Genomic DNA, 22,352 nt, shown 5'->3' with positions numbered 1-22,352 from the left:
CAGAGGGTGCCAGAAGGGAGGGAGTTTGGGTGCATGAGGCCACCAATGGCAATCTGAACAAGTCTCCTTTGACCAAACCAAAAAGTGGAGGCGGAACGGTGAAGGGAGGAGGGAAACCAAGGTTAGAAGGTACCTTGGGAATCAAACTTCCCGCCTACAGCATCCCTTCTGGGAATACTCTGGGCCGCCTAGAGGAATTTGCTAAACCGGCAGAACGAAGAGGGAGACAGTATGGTAGCCAAACTTTTAATTTCTGATATTCCCCCTGGGGGATCAGGAGAGAAATCAGACAACCATAGGGAGCTTGGACTTGGTCGTCACCGTGCTGGCAGACGGGGGCCTCTCCAGGAGCCCATTGCTAGAATCTGCTCTTTCCGAAGGTTGCTCAGAAATCCCAGGTGCCATGGCGTCCTCCCTGATGGGATACAGGCAATTCTTAGTGAAAGCTGGGCGCATCCCTCAGAGCACACCCATCCTCTAACCCAGAGACTTCTCATTTTTAGTGTGCGTAGGAATCCTCGTGGAATTTTGGTTGAAATGACGATTCCTGGCCCCATCGCTTCCCCCAACACACACACACACACACACACACACACACACACACACACACACACACACACACACACACACAGAGATTCTGCTTCAGGAGGAATATAAAGTGGTTTGAATCTGACTGTTTAACAAGCTCCTAGTTCAGGTAATCTGAGGACTGGGCTTCCCAGGTGGCGCTAGTGGTAAAAGAACCCACCTGCCAATGCAGGAGACTTATATAAGAGAAACAGGTTTCATTCCTGGGTTGGGAAGATCCCCTGAAGGAGAGCATGGCAACCCACTCCAGTATTCTTGCCTGGAGAATCCCATGGACAGAGGAGGGATTGGAGAGGATAGACTGGCAGGCTTCAGTCCATAGGGTCACAAAGAGTTGGACAGGACTAAAGCAGCTTAGCACATAGGCACTCTCCCAATGTGAGGACCACACTTGGAGAAATGATGCCCGATTCTGGACCCCACAGCTGACAGCTGAAGTTGATGACAGGCAGCTTTTGCGTCTCCTTTCCTTACTACCTGTCTCTTCCCCATACAGAAGAACTAGACTCAGCTGAGAGCTCAGAACAAACAATTCCCACCGTCCACGGCCTGTGGATGTATGTAAAAGTTCCTTAAAAGTGAAAAGTAAAACATTCTAAGTGTTAGGAGGGAGAGAGCAGCTCATGAACCAAGCCCTCCACCCAGCACACTTCACTCACATGCTGAAATACACAAGCCACACTTTACCCACAGCACAATCAAAGCCCAGGGCTGAGCCATGCCCCTCACCCTGAAACACCTCTTAAGGTGTCAGTTTGAGAGTTGCAGTCACCAACTGTTAACCTAAGCCCTTTCCTCCCACCCTGACCAGCCCTCAGCCCTCCTGCTCACCGTAGGTCACTCCCCCCAAATGTCTCCTTGGGTCTCTTCCTCCTCTCTTTCTGGAACCTTATCAGGCAGAACACAGCCACGGATAGGAACAGCACGCCCAGCAATACCCCAATCACAGTCCCAGCCACTCGGCCTTTGGAAGGGTCTAAGGAGACACATAAGGAGATAAATGCCTGGTGGCTCAGATGGTAAAGAATCTGCCTGCAGTGCAGAAGACCTGGGTTCGATCGCTGGGTCAGGAAGACCCCCTGGAGGAGAGCATGGCAATCCACTCCAGTATTCTTGCCTGGAGAATCCCATGGACAGAGGAGCCTGGGGGGGCTACAGTCCATAGGGTCGCAGAGTCGGATACAACTGAAGTAACTTAGCACATACACAAGGAGACACATGATCGTCAGAGCAGCAGACCTTCCTTGATGCCCCAGATGGCTTCACACCGACCCCCAACCCAGGCAGACCAACCCAGCCTTTGCCCAGCATCCCCTACCAGTCACAGAGAGGGTCAGCTCACAGGACGCACTGCCCATCTGGTTGGTGGCCACACAGCGGTAGGTGCCCGAGGAAGCCAGGGAGAGATTGGTGAGAATGAGCTGGCCAGACACCTCATCTAAAGGGTAAAGAAGAAGTGTCCATCACTCATTCAACTCGCAAGGAGCTACACTATGACCAAAGCGTATCTCACTTCATCCTTACCACAATCCCATCAGGAAGGAACTAACCTCGTTCTATAAGTGGGCAAACTGGCTCAGAGAAGGAAAGTAATTGCCCGAGGTGATCCAGAGAGGAGGTGTCAAACCACTGCAAGTTCTGTACTCTTTCCACCCTACACAGCTGCCTTTTCAGGGAAGGGGAAACGGCACAGATGAAAGGTTCAGAAACCGCAATGGAATTGCGGTGGGCTGCCTACTGGCTGATGTCAGCTTCTTGGTTGGTGGAAAGGGTTTGATTGCTAGAAATTGTGTCCTCTGGAGCGGGCTCTAAGCTGACCCAAATGCTCTTCTAAGCTGCTTACCTTCCCTTTACAAGGAGGAGTATACATCGGGAGGTGGCCTGGGGGCTCTCTGGATTGGTAAAGGGCTCTGCTGGGGGTTGAAACGGTAGCCAGGGCACTGGAGCCAGCATGAGGAGGCTAAGAAGCCAAGGCCTTTAGCCAGCTATGTGATCCCCTGAAGAAGATTCAAGCCAGTCCTTGCTACTCTGCCTTGGCTTCCTCGCTAGGAAGTTTGGAAATGATTCATGACCATTAAGATATCTACAAGGAACCCCAAGCCCCAAAACAGACAAGTGGAAGTCACAGAATACCCCCTGCCTTCCACTGTCTTCCAGGATATCAGAAATACATTTAGCTTGAGAAATGCTCCCAGGACCACACAGATGCAGATGGTACAGGAAGACAGGGGGAACAGTAAAGGCAGCCAAGGAAGAAGCAGGGGAAAGATATAGCCATGTGTCTCGTACCTGCAGGCATGGAACTTGTACTGTGGGTGTGTGGAGTTTAGAGGTCAGATTTGCCCAGGCTCTGAGTCCCGTCTTCCTTGATGGCCTACACCCTTACCTTGCACCATGCTGCCAGGAGAAGGTGTAGGAGAAGCTCCAAGGCGGATCCAGTTGTATACTGGCTTGGGGGCTCCCGTGGAAGAGCTGCATCTGAGGGCAGCAGAGCCCCCCACGGAGGTCTGACCACTCTGACTGCATGAGGGTCTACTGGGGGGCACTGCAAAAATCACAAGAAGTACCTTAGCTTTCTTCTAGCCCCGCCTCCATGAAGCGTTAGGTTTCCTGCTTTAATACTCTACCACCTAGCGGACCACTTCTGTTCACACACAACATCATCTCCAGGAAGTGATGTCCACTATTGGAAATTCTGATTGTTAGGAAATTCTTCCTCATATGTCAAGCCAAATCTGTGTTAATATGATATCCACCCATTGGTCCCAATTCCTGCCCTATGGGCCCACAAAGAAAAAAGAAAAAAAATCTCTCCTCCGTAAGACAGCTCTTCAGATATTTGATTACAGCTGTTACACACCACCACCTAAGTCTTCTCTTTTCCATCTCAACATCCCCAGCCCCTTTAATAGTTTCTTCTGTTTGCCCATCTCCAATCAGGCTCTAGTTTGGGGTGAGATGGATGCTCTGAACAGGAAGTCAGTGCTTAGTGATGGAGTGCCTTCTTCCTTTAATTGGCCGTACCTTTTCTCTGCTAAAGAGGAACAGAATCCAGCTGCAAATGGGAGGTTCCCCTAAAGAGGGAGCTGTTGGGGGTTGACTCAGATCCCTATCTGTGGGAGAGGTTTACTAGGGACTGAGGAAGGAGGCATTCTTTGTGGAGGGTGGAGCAAGGGTAAGATTAGACAGCTTTGGGAAGGGGGTATTTTCCTTCAAGGTCTCTGGTGCAGTTAGGTGCTTGGGCTAGAAAGCAGGAGAGGGGCGATTTAGCAAGGCCAGTGCAATCTTTCAGGTAATGTGGGTGGCTGGTGGGTCCCTAGCCTGCCTTACCCAGCACAGTAAGGTTGATTAGCCCCAATCCATTGGTGTAGAAATCTGGCGGGTTGTTAACATGGCAGAGGTAGGTTCCAGTGTCCGAGGGGCGGACATCGGTCAGTTTCAGAGTGGCCACTCCTCCTGTGGGAGGGTTCTGAAGCAGGCTGGCCCTCTCTGCCTTAGAACCAGTTGGATACAGCTGGCCATTGGTGAAGTACAGGATCTGTGGAGAAGCAGAATGTGCCTTTTGCCACCTGGCGTCAACTCTACAGTCCTTCAAAGCAGGTATAAGAGACCCTCCCTTAAAGCAGCCAGGGAAGCTGATACCCTGTAGCTAGAATCTGTCTGTCCCCAGATATCATCCCTTCCCAGGGGCTGAATGAACTAGACTCATTGCTTTCAGCTACGCAAGCTCTCAATGCAGGGGTGGGGGGGCAGGGAGGGAGAGCAAATATTCTTGGAAGGGGCAGCATTTTATCCTGCTTTTAATCACAGCAGCTTAGCCTTAATGAGTTTGTGAACTGACACTGCAGCTGCATTCACATAGGGAAGCCTAAGTCGTATCTGACTCTTCGTGACCCCATGAACTATAGCCCACCAGGCTCCTCTGACCACGGGATTTCCCAGGCAAGAATACTGGAGTGGGCACCATTTCCTCCTCCAGGGGATCTTCCCAGCCCAGGGATCGCACCACGATCTCCTGCATTAGCGGGCAGATTCTTTACCACTGAGCCACCAGGGAAGTCCAGCTATGGAGGAGGAAGTTACAAACTGCAGGACTGTGTATGTGATACAGGGTCATGCAGACTGTGTTCCTAAGAAGATCTAGAAAGAATCCACTGATTTTTTTTCATCCAAGTGTTTTCATCCCCAAATGCCCTCTCTCTGACCCCATGCCTTCATTCTAGGATGGTCCCCTGGTCCTGCCTCTCCTTGTCAAGTCCACCAAAGGCAGGAAGGCCCCCCACTCGCGAAGGTGCCCCCAGCTCACCGGTTGGGACATGGAGACTGGCCTCCCAGGCTGCACGAAGCTCCACTCCAGGGCAAAGTTGTCTCCCACCGAGGTGCTGTAGCTGCAGGCCAGCTCTGCGGTCTTGCCCACCGGTGCGCTCAGGGGCTCGGAGGGCACCTTCACCTCCACGGCCAACCCGGGGGCTGGGGGTGCCAGAGGCCGGCGGGGGAAGGGCTCAGATGACCCGGTCTGGGTGCCCTCCCTCCGCCAGAGCTCAGCTCCCTCCTCTCCATCCCTCCCTTTCTGAAACCTGAGGTTTCCGGGAGGGAGGAGCCCACGTCCCCACCAGGTTGGTGGGTGAAAGGACTAAGGCTGGGCCAGGTCCCAGGGTGTGTTTGTCAGGCAAAGAAAAACAGAAGTCAGGTGGTGGTTAAACCCTCCCGAGAGAGGCCCAACTTGTCCTCCAGCCTCTGTCCTCGACCCTCCCAGCAGCCTTCCATGTCCCCTCCCAGTCCGTGGTCCGCTGGCTCTCACCCCTATCTGCCAGCCCCCTCCTCACCGCTCAGGCCGACCCAGCCCAGCAGGAACCTGCAGAGGAAACGCCCGGGGAGCCAGGTCATCATCCTGCCAACTCTTGGTCCGTCTGGGTCTGGGAGAAGGAAGGGAGTGCCCACCGGGCAGCCTGCTGGTGCTGGGCCGAGCGAGACTGGCTATCTCAGAGCAAACAAGGGGAGAGGCCAGGCCCTCAGGTAAGGAAGGGCTCCTCCCTCCTCCAGGCCCAATATGGGACTCATTTTCACCCTAACCCCCTTGTGTTGTCCCTTTCCCCGCAATGTCTGAAGCTGTCAGGTGTGGGGGTCAGTGAGAGGGCTGGGTTTGGGATGGGGTAGACACTCCAGGGAAGGGGAGGGATCAGAAAGGGAGCTCTGCAGGGAAAGAGTGACCCTGGAGGAAAAGAGATGCATTCTGATAACCTGAGATGATGTCTCCACTTTGGGGTCTCACACTGTGAGCCTGAACCCCAGGCTAAAACCCCACCATCCCCTTCCACTCCCTTCACAGAGTCTTGTTCCTTCTGAGCCCCTCAGAGATCCCTTTCTCCCCTGAGACCCTTTCTTTGGCCCTTTTGGCATCCCTTGTTGAGAAAGGAGTCTCCATGGAAACTATAACCCTGCCCCCTTCCCAGAGCCACACCATTACATGGGCAGAGAAACTGAGGTCTAGAGAAGCCCCCACCCTTGGTAGGAAAGGGTGTAGCAGGATTGGTGTGGACACACCAGCCCCACATCCTGTGCCTGGCTCTGCCTCAGCACAGGGGGATCACTGCTGGATGGACATGGACAGGAAGGATTCAGTGGTCTGGGAGAGGGCAGGAGAGGTCAGTTTCTTCAGGCCCTGCCCTCGAGGAGGAAGCAGAAGATTAAGTGCCCAGGCACCCAAGCTGTGAGCTCCAGCAGAAAGTCACCAATGTCATCCCCTTGCTGCTCAAAGTGAGTTAGGATCTCCCTGCCCCAGGTTCTTGTTCCTCTCCATCACCACCGCCTGACAACACATGACCCTTGTAAAGACTCTAGAAGAGCCATCCTGAGCCAATAAGCCAAGTCGGAGGCTGTGTGAAGCCCTGGCTGGGTCCACAATCCGGGTACCATCCTCTTTGCATCATCCTGAGAGTCAGCTTCTCCCTGGGAATTCCAACTTTGAAAAGGCGACTGGACTCTCACTTTCCATACAAACACAATGTATCTTTATTGAAGTTGGAAAAATAAAAACAAAATCATGCATTTCAAGTTAGTTGAAGAAAATATCTTCCTTATCCCCTGTCCTAACAAAACCCAACCAAGCCAGCAGGGTAGGTTATATTAATGCAAGGAGCTGGAGAGGGGAGTGACGGATGAGGTTAGGTGGGGTGGGGTACAGACCAAGGGGGCCTGGAGGACTGGTTGACTGGTGGTCCCCACCAGGCCTGGGGGTTGTGGGGGGGGGGGAGGCAGCGGTAGCAATTTCAGCAGCATCCCACTGCAGACTTAGAGACAGCCCGGGCTGGGAGCGCTTCCTAATCCCAGGTCCACTTCCTCTTCTCCTACTTCCTGGAAACTTGGGTTTCAACTGAGGCTCAGTTTTCCCATAGTAAAGAAAGGTGAGGGTGGAGGACTACAGATCTAGAAGGCGGCCACCCTCCCCATCTCAGGCCTCTGTGCCAGGGGTGTCCGAACCTTGCAGGAAGGAGAGGAACCAAATGGCTTAGCCACCAAGTGGCTGGGCCATCACACCAGAGACCCAGCCTGACTCTGGGCAGGAACCATCACGGGGACAGCACCCATGCGGCTCAGAGCAGAGGAAGAGACTCCACCAGGGCCGGGCGGTATAGGCTGAGGGTGGGCCCCATCTGTCCTAGGCAGTCTTGGCGAGGGCAGGACCTGACTGGAGAGGCTGGGTGTGGGGGTCAATGCACCAAGCCTGGAAGGGCCCTGGGGTGGCCGGAGGGCTCGCGCCGAGGTAACAGAGGAAAGGGTCCCATTCTTGGAAATTGTGTCTGAGCCCTTGGGCCAGGGCAGCGTCCGGGGAGCGATGGCGTCCTCCCTAGTCATCAAAGAAGTGATAAGGGGTCAGAAGGTGGAAGGGGGAGGAGGGGAGAGTTTCCATATGTTTTGTCTTATTCTTGCCTCTCCTCTTCTCCACTCTCCTCCCTTAAAATCTGCCCATAGAAGTGATGTCTCAGCCACTGCCCATCCATACCTTAGATGGGAGCTGCCTGAATCCCCAAGGAGAGCCCTCATCTTGGCAGAGACCAGGGACACTTACTTGATATCATTGGCCGGCTCCTCTAGGGCCTTGCCCCGGCGTTGGTACAAGAGCACCAGCCCTGCCAGCAGCCCCAGTCCAACCATGGTGCCCACGACAGCCCCGGCAACCACCGTAGCCCTGGGTCCTGGAAAAACCTTACTGTCAGAGGCGGACTCTCAGCCATTCCCCAGTCCTTTCCAATCCCACTGCCCCTCCACCCCACCGCCACCATACCCAGTTTCTCTCTTTGTTAAGAGGAAGGTGATTGTCAAGCAGTAAGTGGTCACTGACCAAACACCTGCACAAATGCGTAACCAAGACAACCACCTTGTCTTGTTATAACGAGAGGCCTCAGCAGACAGCCCTCCTCCCCTCTCTTGCTGACCCACTCCAACCACTGATCAATCTTCTCCTTGACCACACTTACCCCTCACTGACCTGTGCTCACAGTCAGGGTCACATTGCACTGGGCACTGCCCACCTCATTGTGGGCCTTGCAGATGTACACTCCAGACATGGAAGTGGACAGGTTTTTGAGGCTTAAAGACCCATGGATGGCATCTGTGGACACAATTTGGCCATCAGTCCAAGGATCGATCCCCTTTCCCATAAAAAATCACCCTACCCTTCCTCTGGAATGTCTATTTTGACTCTCTGGGAGACTTAGCTATCTGAATCCCCAATGAAAGATAAAGGTATGACAGTCAGTTGCCAAACTGCTAGCTCACTATCCTTTTTCATTTCCACTGCTCAGTGTTCCCAAGTGATATCTGAAAGAAGGCTAAAGAGAAAGTGATGCCCAAGAAAACCAAAACCCAATTTTTATTTTTATTTCTGAGGAGTGAGAGAGAAAAAACACAGAGTGAGGAATTAGAAAACATGGCATCCAGAACAGTCCATGGGACTTTAAGAAAGTTACTTGCTATCTCTGGGTCCCAGTTTATTCATCTATAAAATGGGGTGATATGACCTAATTGATGGTATTGAAAGGAATGTATGAAATAATCTAATGATTTTAACAGTTAAAGTTTATTGGCTGCTTACTCTTCACCAAAGACTAAGTTCTTTACATGTACTAATTTATAAAAGTCTCACAACAAACCTACTATGTAAGCTCTATGTAAAAAAAAATTTTAAAAAAGTTTTATTATAAAAATGGTCAAATAAAAAGTAGAAGGAGGAACAAAATGACAACCCATATACCCACAGTTGCTAACATTTTGCTACACTTATTTCATTTCTCTTTTTCTCAAGACATTTTATAATAAACATTTCAGCATGAAATTCCAAAACAGAAGGATACTGTCCCACATAACTGCAATACCTTTACCACAGCTGATAAATTAAGAGTAATTCTTCCAAAGTATCTGGTATACAATATTAAAATTGTTCCATCAATAATCTTAATAAAATTGAAAAAAAAAAAGTTCCAGCTGCCTCCAAGTGTTTTTTATAGTGGTATTCATGCGTGCATGCTCAATCATGTACGACTCTTTGCAATCCCATGGACTGTAGCCCGCCAGGCTCCTCTGTCCGTGGGATTCTTCAGGCAAGAATACTGGAGTGGGTTGCCATTTCCTCCTCCAGAGGACCTTCCAGACCTAGGGATCAAACCCCCATTCTCCTGCGTCTCCTGCACTGGCCAGCAGATTCTTTACCACTGAGCCAGCTGGAGTACTAATTCAGGGCTATTGATACTCCCGTTTTACCGATGAGGAAACAGTCACAAAGTCACACATGTAGTGAATGGCAGATCCTCTAGCCCCAGCGTCTCTTGAGTGGCATAGTCTTCAGCACCTGTCTGCACCTGGCAGGCCTCTTTCTTCAGCCCCCTCCCCACATCCTCCTTCCCCGCCCCCCACCACGGTGCTTTTCAGCATCGCCTCCCCTAGCACCCCAGTCCCTCTGGCCCTCATCTTTCCTCTACCCCAGCCACACTCTCAGTTGCCTCTGGAAGTTCCCTCACCTAAAACAGGTGCAAAGAAGACCTGGGAGGAGGGGGGTGAACGCTCCCACTGGTACTGGGCAGCAGGCTTACTCCTCGGGGACTGGCAGCTCAGGGTCACGTTGGTCCCCACGTGGGCCACACCCCGGAGATGGCAGGACGGAGGAGCTGGAGGGACTGGGGGAGGGGAGACAGGTTAAACACGCACATCAGGGGACCAGGAGCTCCCCCTCCCCCTCCCACACAGGGACCCTCGTCACTCTGCCCCTCCCCCAGCCTCCTCCCTCAGTCATTTGGGGGAGAGGCCTGCCCGACCTCCCACCGGTGCCTCTCGCTCACCCAGCACATTGAGCTCTAAATGTTTGCTGCTTTGACCTTTAACAGTGCCTTGATTGTCTTGCAAGGTCACAAAACAGAAGTAGGACCCGGAGTCTTTCTCCTGCAGGTTCCGCAGCCGCAGTGACACGTTCCGGGAGGGCATGGAGTAGACCAGGGATGCTCGAGGCTCATCTGTTGCTGTGACCTGATTCATGTACACCAACACCTGGGGGGGGCGGGGCAGCAACACCTCCCCATTATCACGTGCCTGCTCTGTGCCCAGGGCTCAGCTAGTGCCCCTCCCCCAAACTGGGGGTCCTCAAATACCCCTAACCTGCACTGTCCCCTCTAACCTGTAGCAGCTCCCCATCCACCTCTGTCTCCCTAGCCACTCTCTCACTGCCCCAAATCCTCTGCATCAGAACAGGTCCTCTTCCCCTGGACACTGTTTCTTCATCTCCCACTTGGGTGTTTAGAAAGTGGTAAAAATGGATGTGTGTTAGTTGCTCAGTCATGTCCTACTCTTTGAGATCTCCTGGACTGTAGCCCGTCAGGCTGCTGTGTCCACGGACTTCTCCAGACAAGAATCCTGGAGTGGGTAGATATTCCCTTCTCCAAGGGATCTTCTCAACTCAGGGATCGAACCTGGGTCTCCTGCATCACATGCAGGTTCTTTACCATCTGAGCCACCAGGAGGGGATCATATAAACAAGGGGAGAACGTATGAAAGAAACAGGCTGCAGGGGGAGAGTCAAAAAGAAAAAATATCTTATAAAATTTTCTTTTTCTTGAAGACCCTCCCCTCCAGTGTATAAATCCCAGCCCCCTCCTGCAATCTAAGTTGCTTGCATATTTCATATGCTTTCATCCCCTATTTATCAAATGACTCCCCCCTCAACACTCTTCCTAGCCCTTGCAGGGAGCCCATGCAAGAAAGGTGCTCTGAAAATGACATTTCACTGGCTTCTGGGTAAATCTGCCTCTGATGTTAGGAAAGGAGGACAGGTGAGAAACTGTAGGAAGAGACCCACCCTTGCCTCTCAAGGAGGTTATAAAGGGGTGGTGGTGGGGGGGGACAGATAGTCATCTGGGAGTGGGCTTACTGTGACCTGTGGCTACGTCCAAAGGACAGATAATGTGAAAATAGGAAGATGCTCAACTTTTAAAAGTTGTATGACACCTGCCCTAAGCTTCCTGCTTCCCGTATCCTCAGTCCCCACTTTCCCCCTCACCCAGCAAAGTAAAAGGCTTGTCCAGTTGGCAGTGTTTGGTGTGCTGGGTTTCTAGGGAACCCTAGGAAAAGGAGAAATGAGTGGGTGGGGGGAAGCCTCCAAGATCAAAACAAAACTTGAACCGTGACAGGGAGCTTGCATTTCCCTAACATACCTGGCCACCCCTCCCACCGTCGCCAGCTCTTCCCAATCCACTCCCCCACCCCTCTCCGCTCCCTCCCCCTAACCCTCTCCCACTCTGCACCCCCCAGCCCCGCCTGGAGTAGGTAGCTAGCCTCCTGCCCAGACGTTCCCTCACCTGGCTCATATTCTTATCCTTCCCTTCTAGGAAGAACCACATCACGGTGGGCACCTCCCAAGGCTTGGGCTTGGTCGGAGACAGCTCCCCATGCAGGCTGTACCACGCTGAGAGCACCACTTCCGCTCCCTCCACCGCCTGCAGCTTCGTGAGGCTGGCGGACACGTGCACCTCCAGCTGGGCCCGTGAGGGGGACGCTGGGGAGGAGAGAAGAGGGGGTGAGCGCGGAGTCCGGGGACCCTGCCGAGCGCAGCAGCAGCTGAGGACAAACCTCTCCTGGGTCTCTCCCAAGACTGCCCAGGGCCCGCTGGCCTGTGATCCCACGTTGGTCGATTCCATCAGCGCGTCTTCTCCCCAGCCTCAGCCCCGCCGGCTTGTAGCAAGGATAGGACCCGTGTCTGTGCATTTATTTGTATTCAGAGGCACAGATTTCAGAGCACCAAGTGGAGGGGGGCAGATTTCCAGCGAGAAGGGGAAGACACCCAAGAGGAAGGGCGGATTTAATACCTTTAATCTACACTCTACTTAAGCCACTTGCTCCCGCAATTTCCCCGGGGCATGAGCCAAGAAGGAAAGACAAGGGTCAGGATCAACAGCGTTTCCATCTCCTGCAGATCCTCCACCAGATGGGCAGAGGGGAGCGGGAGGGTTAATCGTTTACCGATTAACCCCGCGGCTGCTTCAGAACTACTCTGAGCCAGAGTCTGGAGCGGCCAGTGCCCAGTGCGGCCCAGTGACTGCTGGGCTCCACACGTGGGCTCCCCCCAGGAAACCTCCCACAGGCGCTTTGGGGGCCCAGGGGAGATGGGGGGGGGGTGCTCTGAAGTCGCTGGGAACCTCTGCAGAGCTAGGAGGAGAAGGAAAGTCCCCAGGTACAAAACGATCAAGCACAGAGCTTCCATCTGCCTGTGGCTGTCCTTCAGGAGGTGGCCGGGGGTATAGGTTTCAGGGAGGGGACTGACGAATCGGAGCTTGCCTCATGGCGTCCACAGGCACTCCCTTCCTGCCCTTTGCAGAGGCAGTGGAGAGGCCCAATCAAAAGTCCTTTGGGGGAATAACCTTGGGCTTGTCCGAAGCCAGGCCTGAGGATGCTGGCGGCTCTAGACCTTCACCCAGCTCTTGCTGAGGCTCTTGTGAGTCCTCGGCCTCAACGGTCTGCACTGGAGTCTGAGATGGCATCTCTGCGCGGTGGTCAGGGGGCCGCCGAGCGGACAAAGGCCGCGCACAGGCCGGGCGGTCCACCCTCCTAGAGGCCGGCTGAAGGCCTCTGAGGACCCAGGAGCGGATCCGGCCAGGATGCGCGCCACCCCCCTCCGCTTCCTGGTTGCGCGTCTTTACAGAACCCTCACCCCAATTCCTTGGCCTTCTTAGCACCCCCCTCCCCATTTCCTGGCGGGGTCCCTGAGGGCTGAGCAGGAAACTTGTGCCCGGTGATAAGCCAGGAGACAATGCGGAGGGCGCCGCTGGACCGGAGGCTCTGCAGGCGAAAACAACGTCCGCCTCAAGGAGCCCGCCGCCCGCTGAGGACCGACCGGCTGGCCGGGACACCAGAGAGGCCTACGGGGGGCGCAGGCCCTGGTCGGGCCTTCCTGCCGCTCACTCCCAGCGGCCAGACACAGTTCCCGCCGGAAACCTGCCGGGGTCCCAGGAGAAGAGTGAGCCGCCTCCGCCCTAGGCGCCCCTCGCTCAGGTCCTGCATTTATAAAGTCACTTTACAAAGGGGGGTGGGCAGGGTAAGTCAGTAGTAAGTTGGACACCCTGGGGCCTGGACACGGGTCAGCTAGGAGCTGGAGAGGGCCCCAGGCTTCACTGCTCTGATCCTGAGTGTCCCCCGGACCAGCAACCCCTCAACTCTTAGGCCCTTTTTGTTCCCAGGTGCCACAGGGAGAGGAAAGGGGCCGGGTGGTCTGAGTGAAGGAACCCCGGGCAGGGAAGGGACCCTTCTGGGCCTCTCCAGACCAACTTGTGGAGCAGGCAAGAGCTAAGGAGAGCGAAAATGGGCTCTGGGCTGGCTCCCCAGGGCTACTATTTTTAGTCTCCCTCTTTCTCTGAGAAACTCCCCCCGCGGGCTTCTCACGCCCCAGGGGCAGCATCGCTGAGCCGCGAGGGAGCATAAGGGCCTCCGGGTAGAACCCGGGCGGGCAGAGACCAGTGGAGCCGGTATCTCCCAAAGTGCTGACCATCCAGAGGACCATTTAACCCTCAAGTGACCAGAGAGAGTTCAGCAATCCTCCAGCGGGGGTGGGGTGGGGTGTGGTGGGTGGGGGGTAGGGGTGGGGAGAGGTAGGGATGCTGAAGTCTGGACCTTGGGTGTGAAAACTGAAGCTCAGAGTTATCAGAGCTCGGATAGAAAGAGGATGGGTTGCAGGAGAGCCACAGATGATCAGATGATGCCCTGGACACTAACTTGAATTTTTCTGCCTTGCTTCAGAGTTCCCCAGCAAGAAGGGGGATGGGGAAATTGAGGATAGAATGCAGGAAAAGAGACAGTGGATGTTGAAGTTGGGAGAGGGGGTGCTGAGAAGTGGAGGGATCCTGCAGCAGGCCCACCAAGCCTAGAGGGGCTGGCAGTCTGGTCTTGAGTCCTACTTTGTCTGGGGACCCTAATAGGTCCTGCCTTGACACCCTTGCAGCACAGATTGGGCTAAAGATCATCTGGGTGAGATTTAGATGGTCCCCATCTCAGTCTCCATCACTGTGGTTCTTTCCAAGCCTTACATGTCCTGGAGACTTCCAGCCTGAGAGAAATGAGGAGTTAAAGCTGAGCTGGACAAACCCACCCTTCACCCTCATTCGGGATCCTTGAAGTATAGCAAGAAAGCCTGGGAGGCAGCATGAGAAATGGTTTATAATGAGCTTCGTTCCTGTGGGTCCTTTTCTCCCAAATGTTGCACCAGGCCACCCCAGCTTCTGGGTGCTCCTGGAGGCCTTCACATAGGCCTCAAGCACTTGCCCCAAGGAGGTGGCCTTCCTCTCTGACTCTCTGAGGCCCTCCTCCTATTTCCTTTGTCCCTTTGGCTCAGGGAACCAACGGGTGGGTGATGGACCTTTGGGGGGGGGGGTGTCACAATTCTGCTCCTCTAGGCATTCAAACCCCTCCTCCACTTCCTGTGTCCTACATGACCTCACGGTCAAGCTTTGGGGGCACCTCCCTTGATTCCCAGGGCAGGAAGCAGGAGGAGGGGGCCAGCGGGAGGATCTAGGCTTGGGAATTGAGGTGAAGTTCGTGCATGTGTCAAGCTGGGGTACCAGGGAACTCCCCAGGGGCTCTAGTACATCAGCTTGTGTGTGGGGTGGGGGGCTGGGAGGGGGCTGGAGTTAAGTCCTTAAGCTCTTTAGCCAGTGTCTCCTGCAGCAGCCCAGCTCATCTGGCTCTGCCGGGTGGAGGTGGGGAGTGGGGCTGAGGAATGGTTGCAACAAATGGTCTCCCCTGCCACAAACACACTGCGCCCAAAGTGGTGGCTGTTCCCCAACACAGGGGACAGAAATCAGCACCCACCAGTGACACCCAGCCTAGGGGAAAGAATAAGTGCTGGGAGGGAAGGAGCCGAGGCGGGAATCCTGTCCCACCCAGCTCCTCATCAGCGCCCCAAACCACCCGCCTAGGGTGGGATTCATCCCATCTCCCATCTCATGTCCCCTCCATGTCCAGGCTTTCACTCACCGAGAGTAGTCAGCCCCAGGAACAAAACCCGCAGCAAGCTGGTCGCAGGAGACCCGGGCAAAGAAATCATGGCCTTCCCTGGCCCCGACGGAGTCAGGGGCGCGGGCTCCGGGACACACCGACAGACAGGTGTTCGGGCTGCCCGGCAGCTGGAGCGGACGCAGGAATCGGACCACTGGTACCAAGGGCGGCTCTGGCCAGAGTCTCTGCGTGTGTGTGCCGGTGGCGGGGTGGGGACCGACGGGGACTGGGGGGCGGGGCATTCGAGGGGGCGGAGAGGTCGCCGTCCTCCCGGGCGGGGCTCCAGGGTGACCCGCCGCAGCGGGGCGATCCTCGCGCTCCGACGGCCAGATCCGGCGGCCTCCACCCGGTCAGGACAAAGGGTGGGGTCAGTGAGTCGTGGGGCCCTCGCAGCCCACGGGGGTCCAGGGCAGAAGAGAGGGTCCTGACCTCTCAGACCACGCCATACCCTCTCCCGTCCGCTGCGTGAGCTAGGAAGGAGGGCCAGGAAGGAAGGGAGGTTTGGGGATTGTCCGACGTCCAGGGGCCACCCTAAGCGGCTGGGGTTCCCGCCCCACAAACCCACTGGGGGAGCTTGCGGGTACCGCGTCCTCAGCCTCGTTTCCCCGGGGCCACTGGGGCTCACGGTGTGGGGGTCGGGGCGGCAGGAAGGGGCCAGAGTGCCGGCCTCGCGGGCGCGGTCCTGCTGCCCGAAACGATCAGTTTTCCAGTGCCAGCGGCGGGCTGGCCGCCGGAGCCGGCCGGGAGAGCGGCGGCGAAGGGATGCGGCCGCGGCCGCCCCCGCCCATCCCTGCAGGTGCCGCGGGATCCGTAGGCTGCGGGGCAGGATGCGAGGACCTGCGGGCGTAGATCGGACCTCTCAGCAGGTTCCCCGAGGCTCCCTAAAAGGCAGACCCCAGGGTCATTCGGACCTTGTGCCGCAAACCCAAGCAGGGAAACGATTGGCGCAAGGAACCCCAGGTTCTGAGCGGGAAACAGGAGAAAGCCAAGTTCCCCTCTCAACTCTGAAAAGCCTTAGGCAGACCGGGGAGGAGGGGGCAGCTGCGGGAAGGTAGACTGGACGGAGTCCCTCGGTTTATTTCTGCCTCTGTCTCCGCTGCCTCCCATCCCGCCCCCAGCGCGTTCTGATCTTTTAATTCCCGGGGCGAGATCATGTTCTAGTGAAATTTAATTTAACCGTCCCTTCCCCGCCCCCATCTCCCCGCGCCGGTCGATCAAATGTTCCTCTGCACCCTCTGGCGGCCGCAGCTCTCTTAGAGAAGGGCACGCACCTGTTCTGGCTTCTCTGTCGGACAGCCAAAATAAAGATGCTTCAAACGTCCCGGCACAGCTCAACCACCGAGTCAAGGTCACCGAGGACAGAAACCATAACAACGAATCCCTGGCGTTGCCTGCTCCGGGTGATAACCGACTGGGCAGAAAAGATGCCAGGTCTCCTGGATTCCATTTACTCCACATGGTTCTCAGGGTGGTCTTTGAGCCTGCGCTCACGAAGGTTTTGTTTTGTTTTGAATACACTGACCCTCAGCTCTTTCTTCCTAGTATGACCTGCGTGACTACTCTTTAAATACCTGCCATGCAGTGGCGTTGAGAAATGGCTATGCAAACACTAGACTGCTCATGCAATCCCTGGAATCTAGTACTCGGCAGCTTAGTGACAGCAAAGGCAGTAGTAATAGGTAACTGCTAGTCTTATACCCTTATGCAAGGGCTACAGGCTTGAAACGGTCAACTAGATTGTGTGTGTGTGTGTGTGTGTGTGTGTGTGTGTGTGTGTGTAGTGGGGTGCTGTTGGTTTAGTTTTTCTAGTCTATCACAGTCATTTTTTTTTTTTTTTCTTTTTTTTAACTTTAGTCTTCATTGCAAAGCACCTCTTGCAAACATCCCTCCTTTACTTCCAGGTCAGGGCTAGGTTATCCCAAATAACTCCTTCCAAGAAGAGCAGTACAGAGCTCTTGGTTGTCTCAGGTGCACTAAAGCATCTGCTTACAGGCTGTAATCAAGTGCTACGTAAGTTAGAACCTCAACGTTCACTCTCAGTAGCTAACTTTTCAGAATTTGCACCCCCAGTAATTTACATCAGAAGTAAAGACACAAACATTACTTGTCTGGCAACTACCACAGTAATAATTGTTACAGGCAAGAATATTAATATTATGGGAACAAGTGAATACATAGGGGAATACTTTGTACTCTTTATACAATATTTTATAAATCCCAAATTAATTCAATAAAAAGTTTCTTAAGGGAAAAAAAGATGTAAAAATACAAATAAAGATTCATAGTCAGTGATCCTCTCCAAGTGACACAGAAACAGTGCTTTCAGGACTCTCACTGTTCTCACCCAATAGAAGAATTTTCTACACTATCTCCTATTCCAACCACTTTTTTTTTTCCTGCTGAACCTGAGGGGGTCAAGTGTAGAAGTTAGCAGAGCAGTTCTACTTCCTGAGTTTTTGCTGAGATGCAGTAATTTAGGGTGAACATTTCTCTTTACCCTTGTGTAAAATGGGAATATTAGAAGATGATCTGTGAGTGATCTGGGAGCTGCTTGCACAACAGGTTATCTGCACGAGCTAAGTTTGTATGTTAGAGATTTGTAGTTCACTAGTGTTTCTCCCAGCCGTACATCTTTTACCTCTACAGTATATTTTTTTAAGATTTTTTTTTAATGCGGACCATTTTTAGTCTTTATTGAATTTGTTACAGTATTGCTTCTGTTTTGATTTTTTTGGCCCCAAGGAATGTGAGATCTTAGCTCCCAAACCAGGGATCAAACCCACACCCCCTGCATTGGAAGACGAAGTCTTAAATCCTGGATCGCCTGGAAAGTCTCTACAGTACTTTTTTTAATGCTGATTTTTATATTTGAATATAGTGTCTCCATTCCCTTGGAATCAGTTATAAGGCTTCATTAAGGTCTAAATAGTCCACTTTTTGTTTTTAGGAATACTCATAGTTATGTGACACCCTGCTGTCCCTTTTTCTGGATTGTTCCGGCCAAAAAGAATGGATATTCAGGATCAGCAAGGTACTTTCAAGTCTCCATTTCCCAATGCTCAGCTTTGTCCTCTTGCCCCGACTCCTCATCCATCTCAAGCCACATGGTGAAAACACAAACAAGATCGGCCTTCGCCACATTCTCCATGCTGCTCACAGTGGTCAGGCAGTGCCCTGTTCTTAGTAACAGTAGGTAAATCTCAAACATCCTCTCTAAATGTTCCCAAATGTTCTACCCCTGCTACGTAACCAACAGCAGTGAGAATTGGGATGGGGAGAAAATGTGTAATGTTAATTTTAGGGTTGACCAGTGGCAGCTTGGGGAATGCCATGTACTACTCCTGGCAATAACGCTTTTTCCGGCAGCACTTGGCACTGATATTATGACATTATTGCCACAAAATGGTCAGTGTAGCCTTGGTCTTCAGGACAATTCCAAGTTCCAAAGAAGAGCTAACTCATGAGAATTTCCTAAGGCCCATTCCTACAGCCTATGCCTGGCAAGATGTGCTGCATTCAAACATTCCAGACTATTTATACACTCCCTGAACTAGCACCCATTTTAGCATCTCATGTCGGGAAACAGCCAACTCCATAAAGCTAGCCTCAAATGACATTAATAAGAGTCATCTCATTGATCATAAGCTCTCTAGTCATTAGACAAATAAATAAGCACTGACCAGCCAGAAAGAGGGCTTCCAAGGTGGCTCAGTTGGTAAAGAATACACCTGCAATGTGGGAGACCTGGGTTTGATCCCTGGGTTGGGCAGATACCCTGGAGAAAGGAACAGCTACCTACTCCAGGATTCTGGCCAGAATTCCATGGACTGTATAGCCGATGGGGGTCACAACTAGTCGGACACGACTGAGCAATTTTCACAACCAGAATGAGAAAAATTACTGCTGTAAGGCCACTCAGGCTACAAGAAAGAAACATTTTTTTTTATCAATATGCAATTTTATCTTCAAGAAAAATGGGGAGAATTATAGCTCTTACTTGGACCTGGAGACCACTTAAAGTAGAAAACCTGAGAGATGTTGGGGGACTCATTAAAGGTAAATAAATCTAACAAATCCCTTCCTAGAGACTAAAGTAACCCTTCACAACACTACTGGTAAGCTAGTTCTTAGGTGAGAGTACTAACCTCTATGTGGAGTGCACAGAAATCTCTGAAAGATCTGAACATAATAGTTACCTCCTAATGAATCAACACTTTACTATTTCCTATCCTATGGACCACTTAAAATTTTTATATGAGCGTTTCTCTTAGATCTTCTCTCCTTTTCTAGGCAGTATGATGTCAGTCCTCCACCCGTGCTCTTGAGAGAGCTGCCCCTGATTACTGAGTATAAAGATGAGGAATGAAAATCTCTTGCAAGTATTATGTACCGAGGGCCAAAAGGAATATCCTTTTGTAGTTTTTTTTTTTCCCCTTTTGTATCTTTTTAAAAAGTAGCACAAAATGAAATGTCCCAGTGAGCTTCGGGATTCGGAAAATGGATAATGACATTGGCCAGTGAGGTACAGACAGTGAAGTTGAGTAAGGAAGTAAAGCTACTACCCTGCTCTGTTTTGTTCATCTCTTGCAGTAAAGTCAGAGACCAGTCCCACTGCCAGTGTGACCACACTCCGCTACAAAAAGCTCCACTACTACAATGCCAAGAGGCCAGGAATTACTTTAATATTTTTTTTAAAAAAGTTTTAAATGGCAACACAACCAAAAGTTGGTACATCACAGAAACAGAGGGCTTTGCAGGCAACACTGACTGGGAAGAGCAAAACACTTGGTTGGTGAAAAAAAAGGAAACTAAATTATATACAATAGTAGCTAAAGGGTAATATTGAAAAACAGTCTTACTCACTGTGACTCAAGATTTTACTTGCCATTATCTATTGCTTATTTATTCAAGGTTGTAAATAATACTTATATAGAGACATAGAGATGTGTAAAAATGAAACATCGTGAAAAAAATACAATTTTTCAATTTCATATGAAACTCAAAGTATAAGTTTTGTCCAATATGGAATGTACCTACATTTGTTTACATTAGGGCTCTAAAATTCATTTAAAAATTGTTTTTTTGTTGTTTTTAAAAAAGAAAACAGCTGACCCACCACGCAAGTCTGCTGTGTAGCTTGTTTGCTCAAAATGAGCATTTTTCAGGTGAGGTCTGTGTTTTCTGCCCAAGGTCTACTAGGGTTTCTTAGTTGTACTGGCCTGATCGTGGAAAGAGTTTCCATGAAGAGTCGATGGCAGCATCTGGATGAGGGACAGTCTGGGTCATGGGACAGGGGTAGAGAAGAGAGAGGTAAGAGCCCAGATCCTTATGAAGGATGACATTCAGTTGTTATATTTTAAGGGGTACCCGATGGCTTTTTCCAGGCACTCAACTAACGAGCCAGCAGAAAGAAAATCCCTCTCGACTTCTACAAATTTGATGTAGATGGATTTGGGGGACACACCGGGATCCACAATACAGTTCTGAGACAAAAACCCATTTATACCAACCCAATCCTTGCTGAAGGTTTTGGTATTTGCTTGGAAATGTAAAAACAAGCATTGCTGCAGAGTCCTGACCTCAGCGATCCCGAGGTAGCAATAGATAATTCGAGTGGGTTCTATCTCCACCTGCAGTGAGGCTTGTGCTGAAAGGGTTTCCAAGTCAACCCGGCCCTCCTTTCCGGGGTCCAGGGTACGTTGCTCCACATGGGGGGAGGGAGGCCTCTCAATACACTCCTCGTAGCCAATGGCATAGAGACCCGGGCTTTTGGGAATGCCTCCTGGCAATAAATACTGAACCACATTCCCACCAGTTGGTTTTGAGTGGGCGATGGGGATCCAGTCAATTTCCATGTGCAGCTCCAGGCACCTAGCTTCGCTAATAGTGATCTCTAGAAATTTGTAGTATACATTCTTCCAGTTCATTTTCTGCACTCGGGTCATGATGATCCGGCCCTCGGGTTTCTCAGAATTGAAGTACTCCCGGAGTCGCTTGCCAAGGGGCACCTGGGAGCTGATCTCAGCGTAATGGTAACGGATATCCTCTTTCCAACGGGTGTTGTAACCGATTCCAAAAATGGCCAGTTTATTAGAAAGGTGAAGCCTTGAAAAGTCTGTCCAGCTCTGAAACAGTTCCCATTTCAACTGTACTGACTCCAAGATTTGTACAATATTCTGCATGATGTCTCTTTTCCTAGAAAGAGAGATAAAAGTCAGATTCCTCAGGTGTTTAGATGAGCACTGTCCGACAGAACTCTCTGCAATGGTGGAAATGTTCTGTGTCTGTGCTGTCCAGTATGTTAGCCATTGCACTGATATGTGGCTACTGTGAGTGAGGTATTAAGTTCTTAATTAACTTAAAATTACATTTAAATAGCCACAGATGGCTAGTGGCTACCACATTGGACTGTGCAGGTCCAGATAATCATAGTATTAAAATCTGAGACATGCTTACCCCTAGGAAGTTTCTAGGAACTAGTGATGAACTGCTTTCCATTATTCTATAGTCTAGTTGTATTACACTTAGTAACTATTGATACATAAGACCCTAGGATTTCAGAAACTCAAGAATAATGTGTGGTGTGTGTTTGTGTATAATAGTGCATATGATGGCCTTTAGACCTATCAAGATTAGGTGAAGATTGCTGTATTCAGAAAGGTAATCAGAATCACTTAAAAGAATGAACAGATTAATTTCTAACCTGGAAATTCTGAAAGTCAAATAAGTTTGGCCCATACATACTGGCCATAGGAAAACATGAAATTGATTACGACTATTGATCTGAATTCTCCAAACCAGGCTTCAGCAGTACGTGAACCGTGAACTTCCAGATGTTCAAGCTGGATTTAGAAAACTCAGAGGAACCAGAAATCAAATTGCCAACATCCTTTGGATCATCAAAAAAGCAAGAGAGTTCCAGAAAAACATCTACATTTGCTTTATTGACTATGCCAAAGCCTTTGACCGTGTGGATCACAACAAACTGAGGAAAATTCTTCAAGGGATGGGAACACCGACCACCTGACCTGCCTCTTGAGAAATCTGTATGCAGGTCAAGAAGCAACAGTTAGAACTGGGCATGGAACAACAGACTGGTTCCAAACAGGGAAAGGAGTATGTCAAGGCTGTATATTGTCACCCTGCTTATTTAACTTATATGCAGAGTACATCATGTGAAATGCCAGGCTGAATGAAGCACAAGCTGGAATCAAGACTGCAGGGAGAAATATCAA

At 51.5% G+C, this 22,352-nt stretch overlaps 3 protein-coding genes across 11 annotated transcripts in view; all 3 read right to left on the bottom strand.

Annotated features, from left to right (window-relative positions):
- Positions 1 to 96: 96 nt before the first annotated feature.
- VSIG2 (V-set and immunoglobulin domain containing 2) lies at positions 97 to 6,446 on the bottom strand. Its single transcript, XM_061167578.1, has 7 exons — positions 5,415 to 6,446; positions 4,895 to 5,058; positions 3,919 to 4,126; positions 2,975 to 3,133; positions 1,907 to 2,026; positions 1,420 to 1,564; positions 97 to 415 (listed from the first exon to the last, which is right to left on the bottom strand). The coding sequence occupies exons 1-7, from the start codon at positions 5,476 to 5,478 to the stop codon at positions 286 to 288; spliced, it is 990 nt and encodes a 329-aa protein (XP_061023561.1). The 5' UTR covers positions 5,479 to 6,446; the 3' UTR covers positions 97 to 285.
- Positions 6,447 to 6,622: 176 nt separating this feature from the next.
- ESAM (endothelial cell adhesion molecule) lies at positions 6,623 to 15,326 on the bottom strand. Its single transcript, XM_061167554.1, has 7 exons — positions 15,097 to 15,326; positions 11,433 to 11,629; positions 9,924 to 10,128; positions 9,606 to 9,761; positions 8,078 to 8,200; positions 7,658 to 7,784; positions 6,623 to 7,435 (listed from the first exon to the last, which is right to left on the bottom strand). The coding sequence occupies exons 1-7, from the start codon at positions 15,164 to 15,166 to the stop codon at positions 7,120 to 7,122; spliced, it is 1,194 nt and encodes a 397-aa protein (XP_061023537.1). The 5' UTR covers positions 15,167 to 15,326; the 3' UTR covers positions 6,623 to 7,119.
- A 4,448-nt stretch (positions 15,327 to 19,774) lies between these two features.
- Positions 19,775 to 22,352, bottom strand: part of MSANTD2 (Myb/SANT DNA binding domain containing 2) — a 37,110-nt gene continuing 34,532 nt past the window's right edge. For 8 of the 9 annotated variants that reach the window (XM_061167424.1, XM_061167434.1, XM_061167475.1 and 5 more), the window contains one exon: positions 19,775 to 21,312. In XM_061167424.1, the coding sequence (XP_061023407.1) occupies positions 20,460 to 21,312 (853 nt within the window). In that variant the 3' untranslated portion in view covers positions 19,775 to 20,459. The remainder of the gene's footprint in view (positions 21,313 to 22,352) is intronic. The other variant, XM_061167527.1, reaches the window with a different exon arrangement.

Source organism: Dama dama, chromosome 2, assembly GCF_033118175.1.
Source record: "Dama dama isolate Ldn47 chromosome 2, ASM3311817v1, whole genome shotgun sequence".
In the NCBI taxonomy this organism is placed as follows: Eukaryota; Metazoa; Chordata; class Mammalia; order Artiodactyla; family Cervidae; genus Dama; species Dama dama.
Note: the sequence above shows the minus strand (reverse complement) of the source record. Positions and strands in the feature narration are given on the sequence as shown.

Coding starts and splice junctions, on each gene's coding strand:
- VSIG2 (XM_061167578.1), bottom strand. CDS start 5,478: ATGATGACCTGGCTCCCCGGGCGTTTCCTCTGCAGGTTCCTGCTGGGC. Junction 1,565..1,906: donor GCTGACCCTCTCTGTGACTG/GTAGGGGATGCT, acceptor GTGTCTCCTTAG/ACCCTTCCAAAGGCCGAGTG. Junction 416..1,419: donor TTTGGGGGGAGTGACCTACG/GTGAGCAGGAGG, acceptor GTATCCCATCAG/GGAGGACGCCATGGCACCTG.
- ESAM (XM_061167554.1), bottom strand. CDS start 15,166: ATGATTTCTTTGCCCGGGTCTCCTGCGACCAGCTTGCTGCGGGTTTTG. Junction 7,785..8,077: donor GACCCTGACTGTGAGCACAG/GTCAGTGAGGGG, acceptor AGGTTTTTCCAG/GACCCAGGGCTACGGTGGTT. Junction 7,436..7,657: donor GAGCCGGCCAATGATATCAA/GTAAGTGTCCCT, acceptor TTTGATGACTAG/GGAGGACGCCATCGCTCCCC.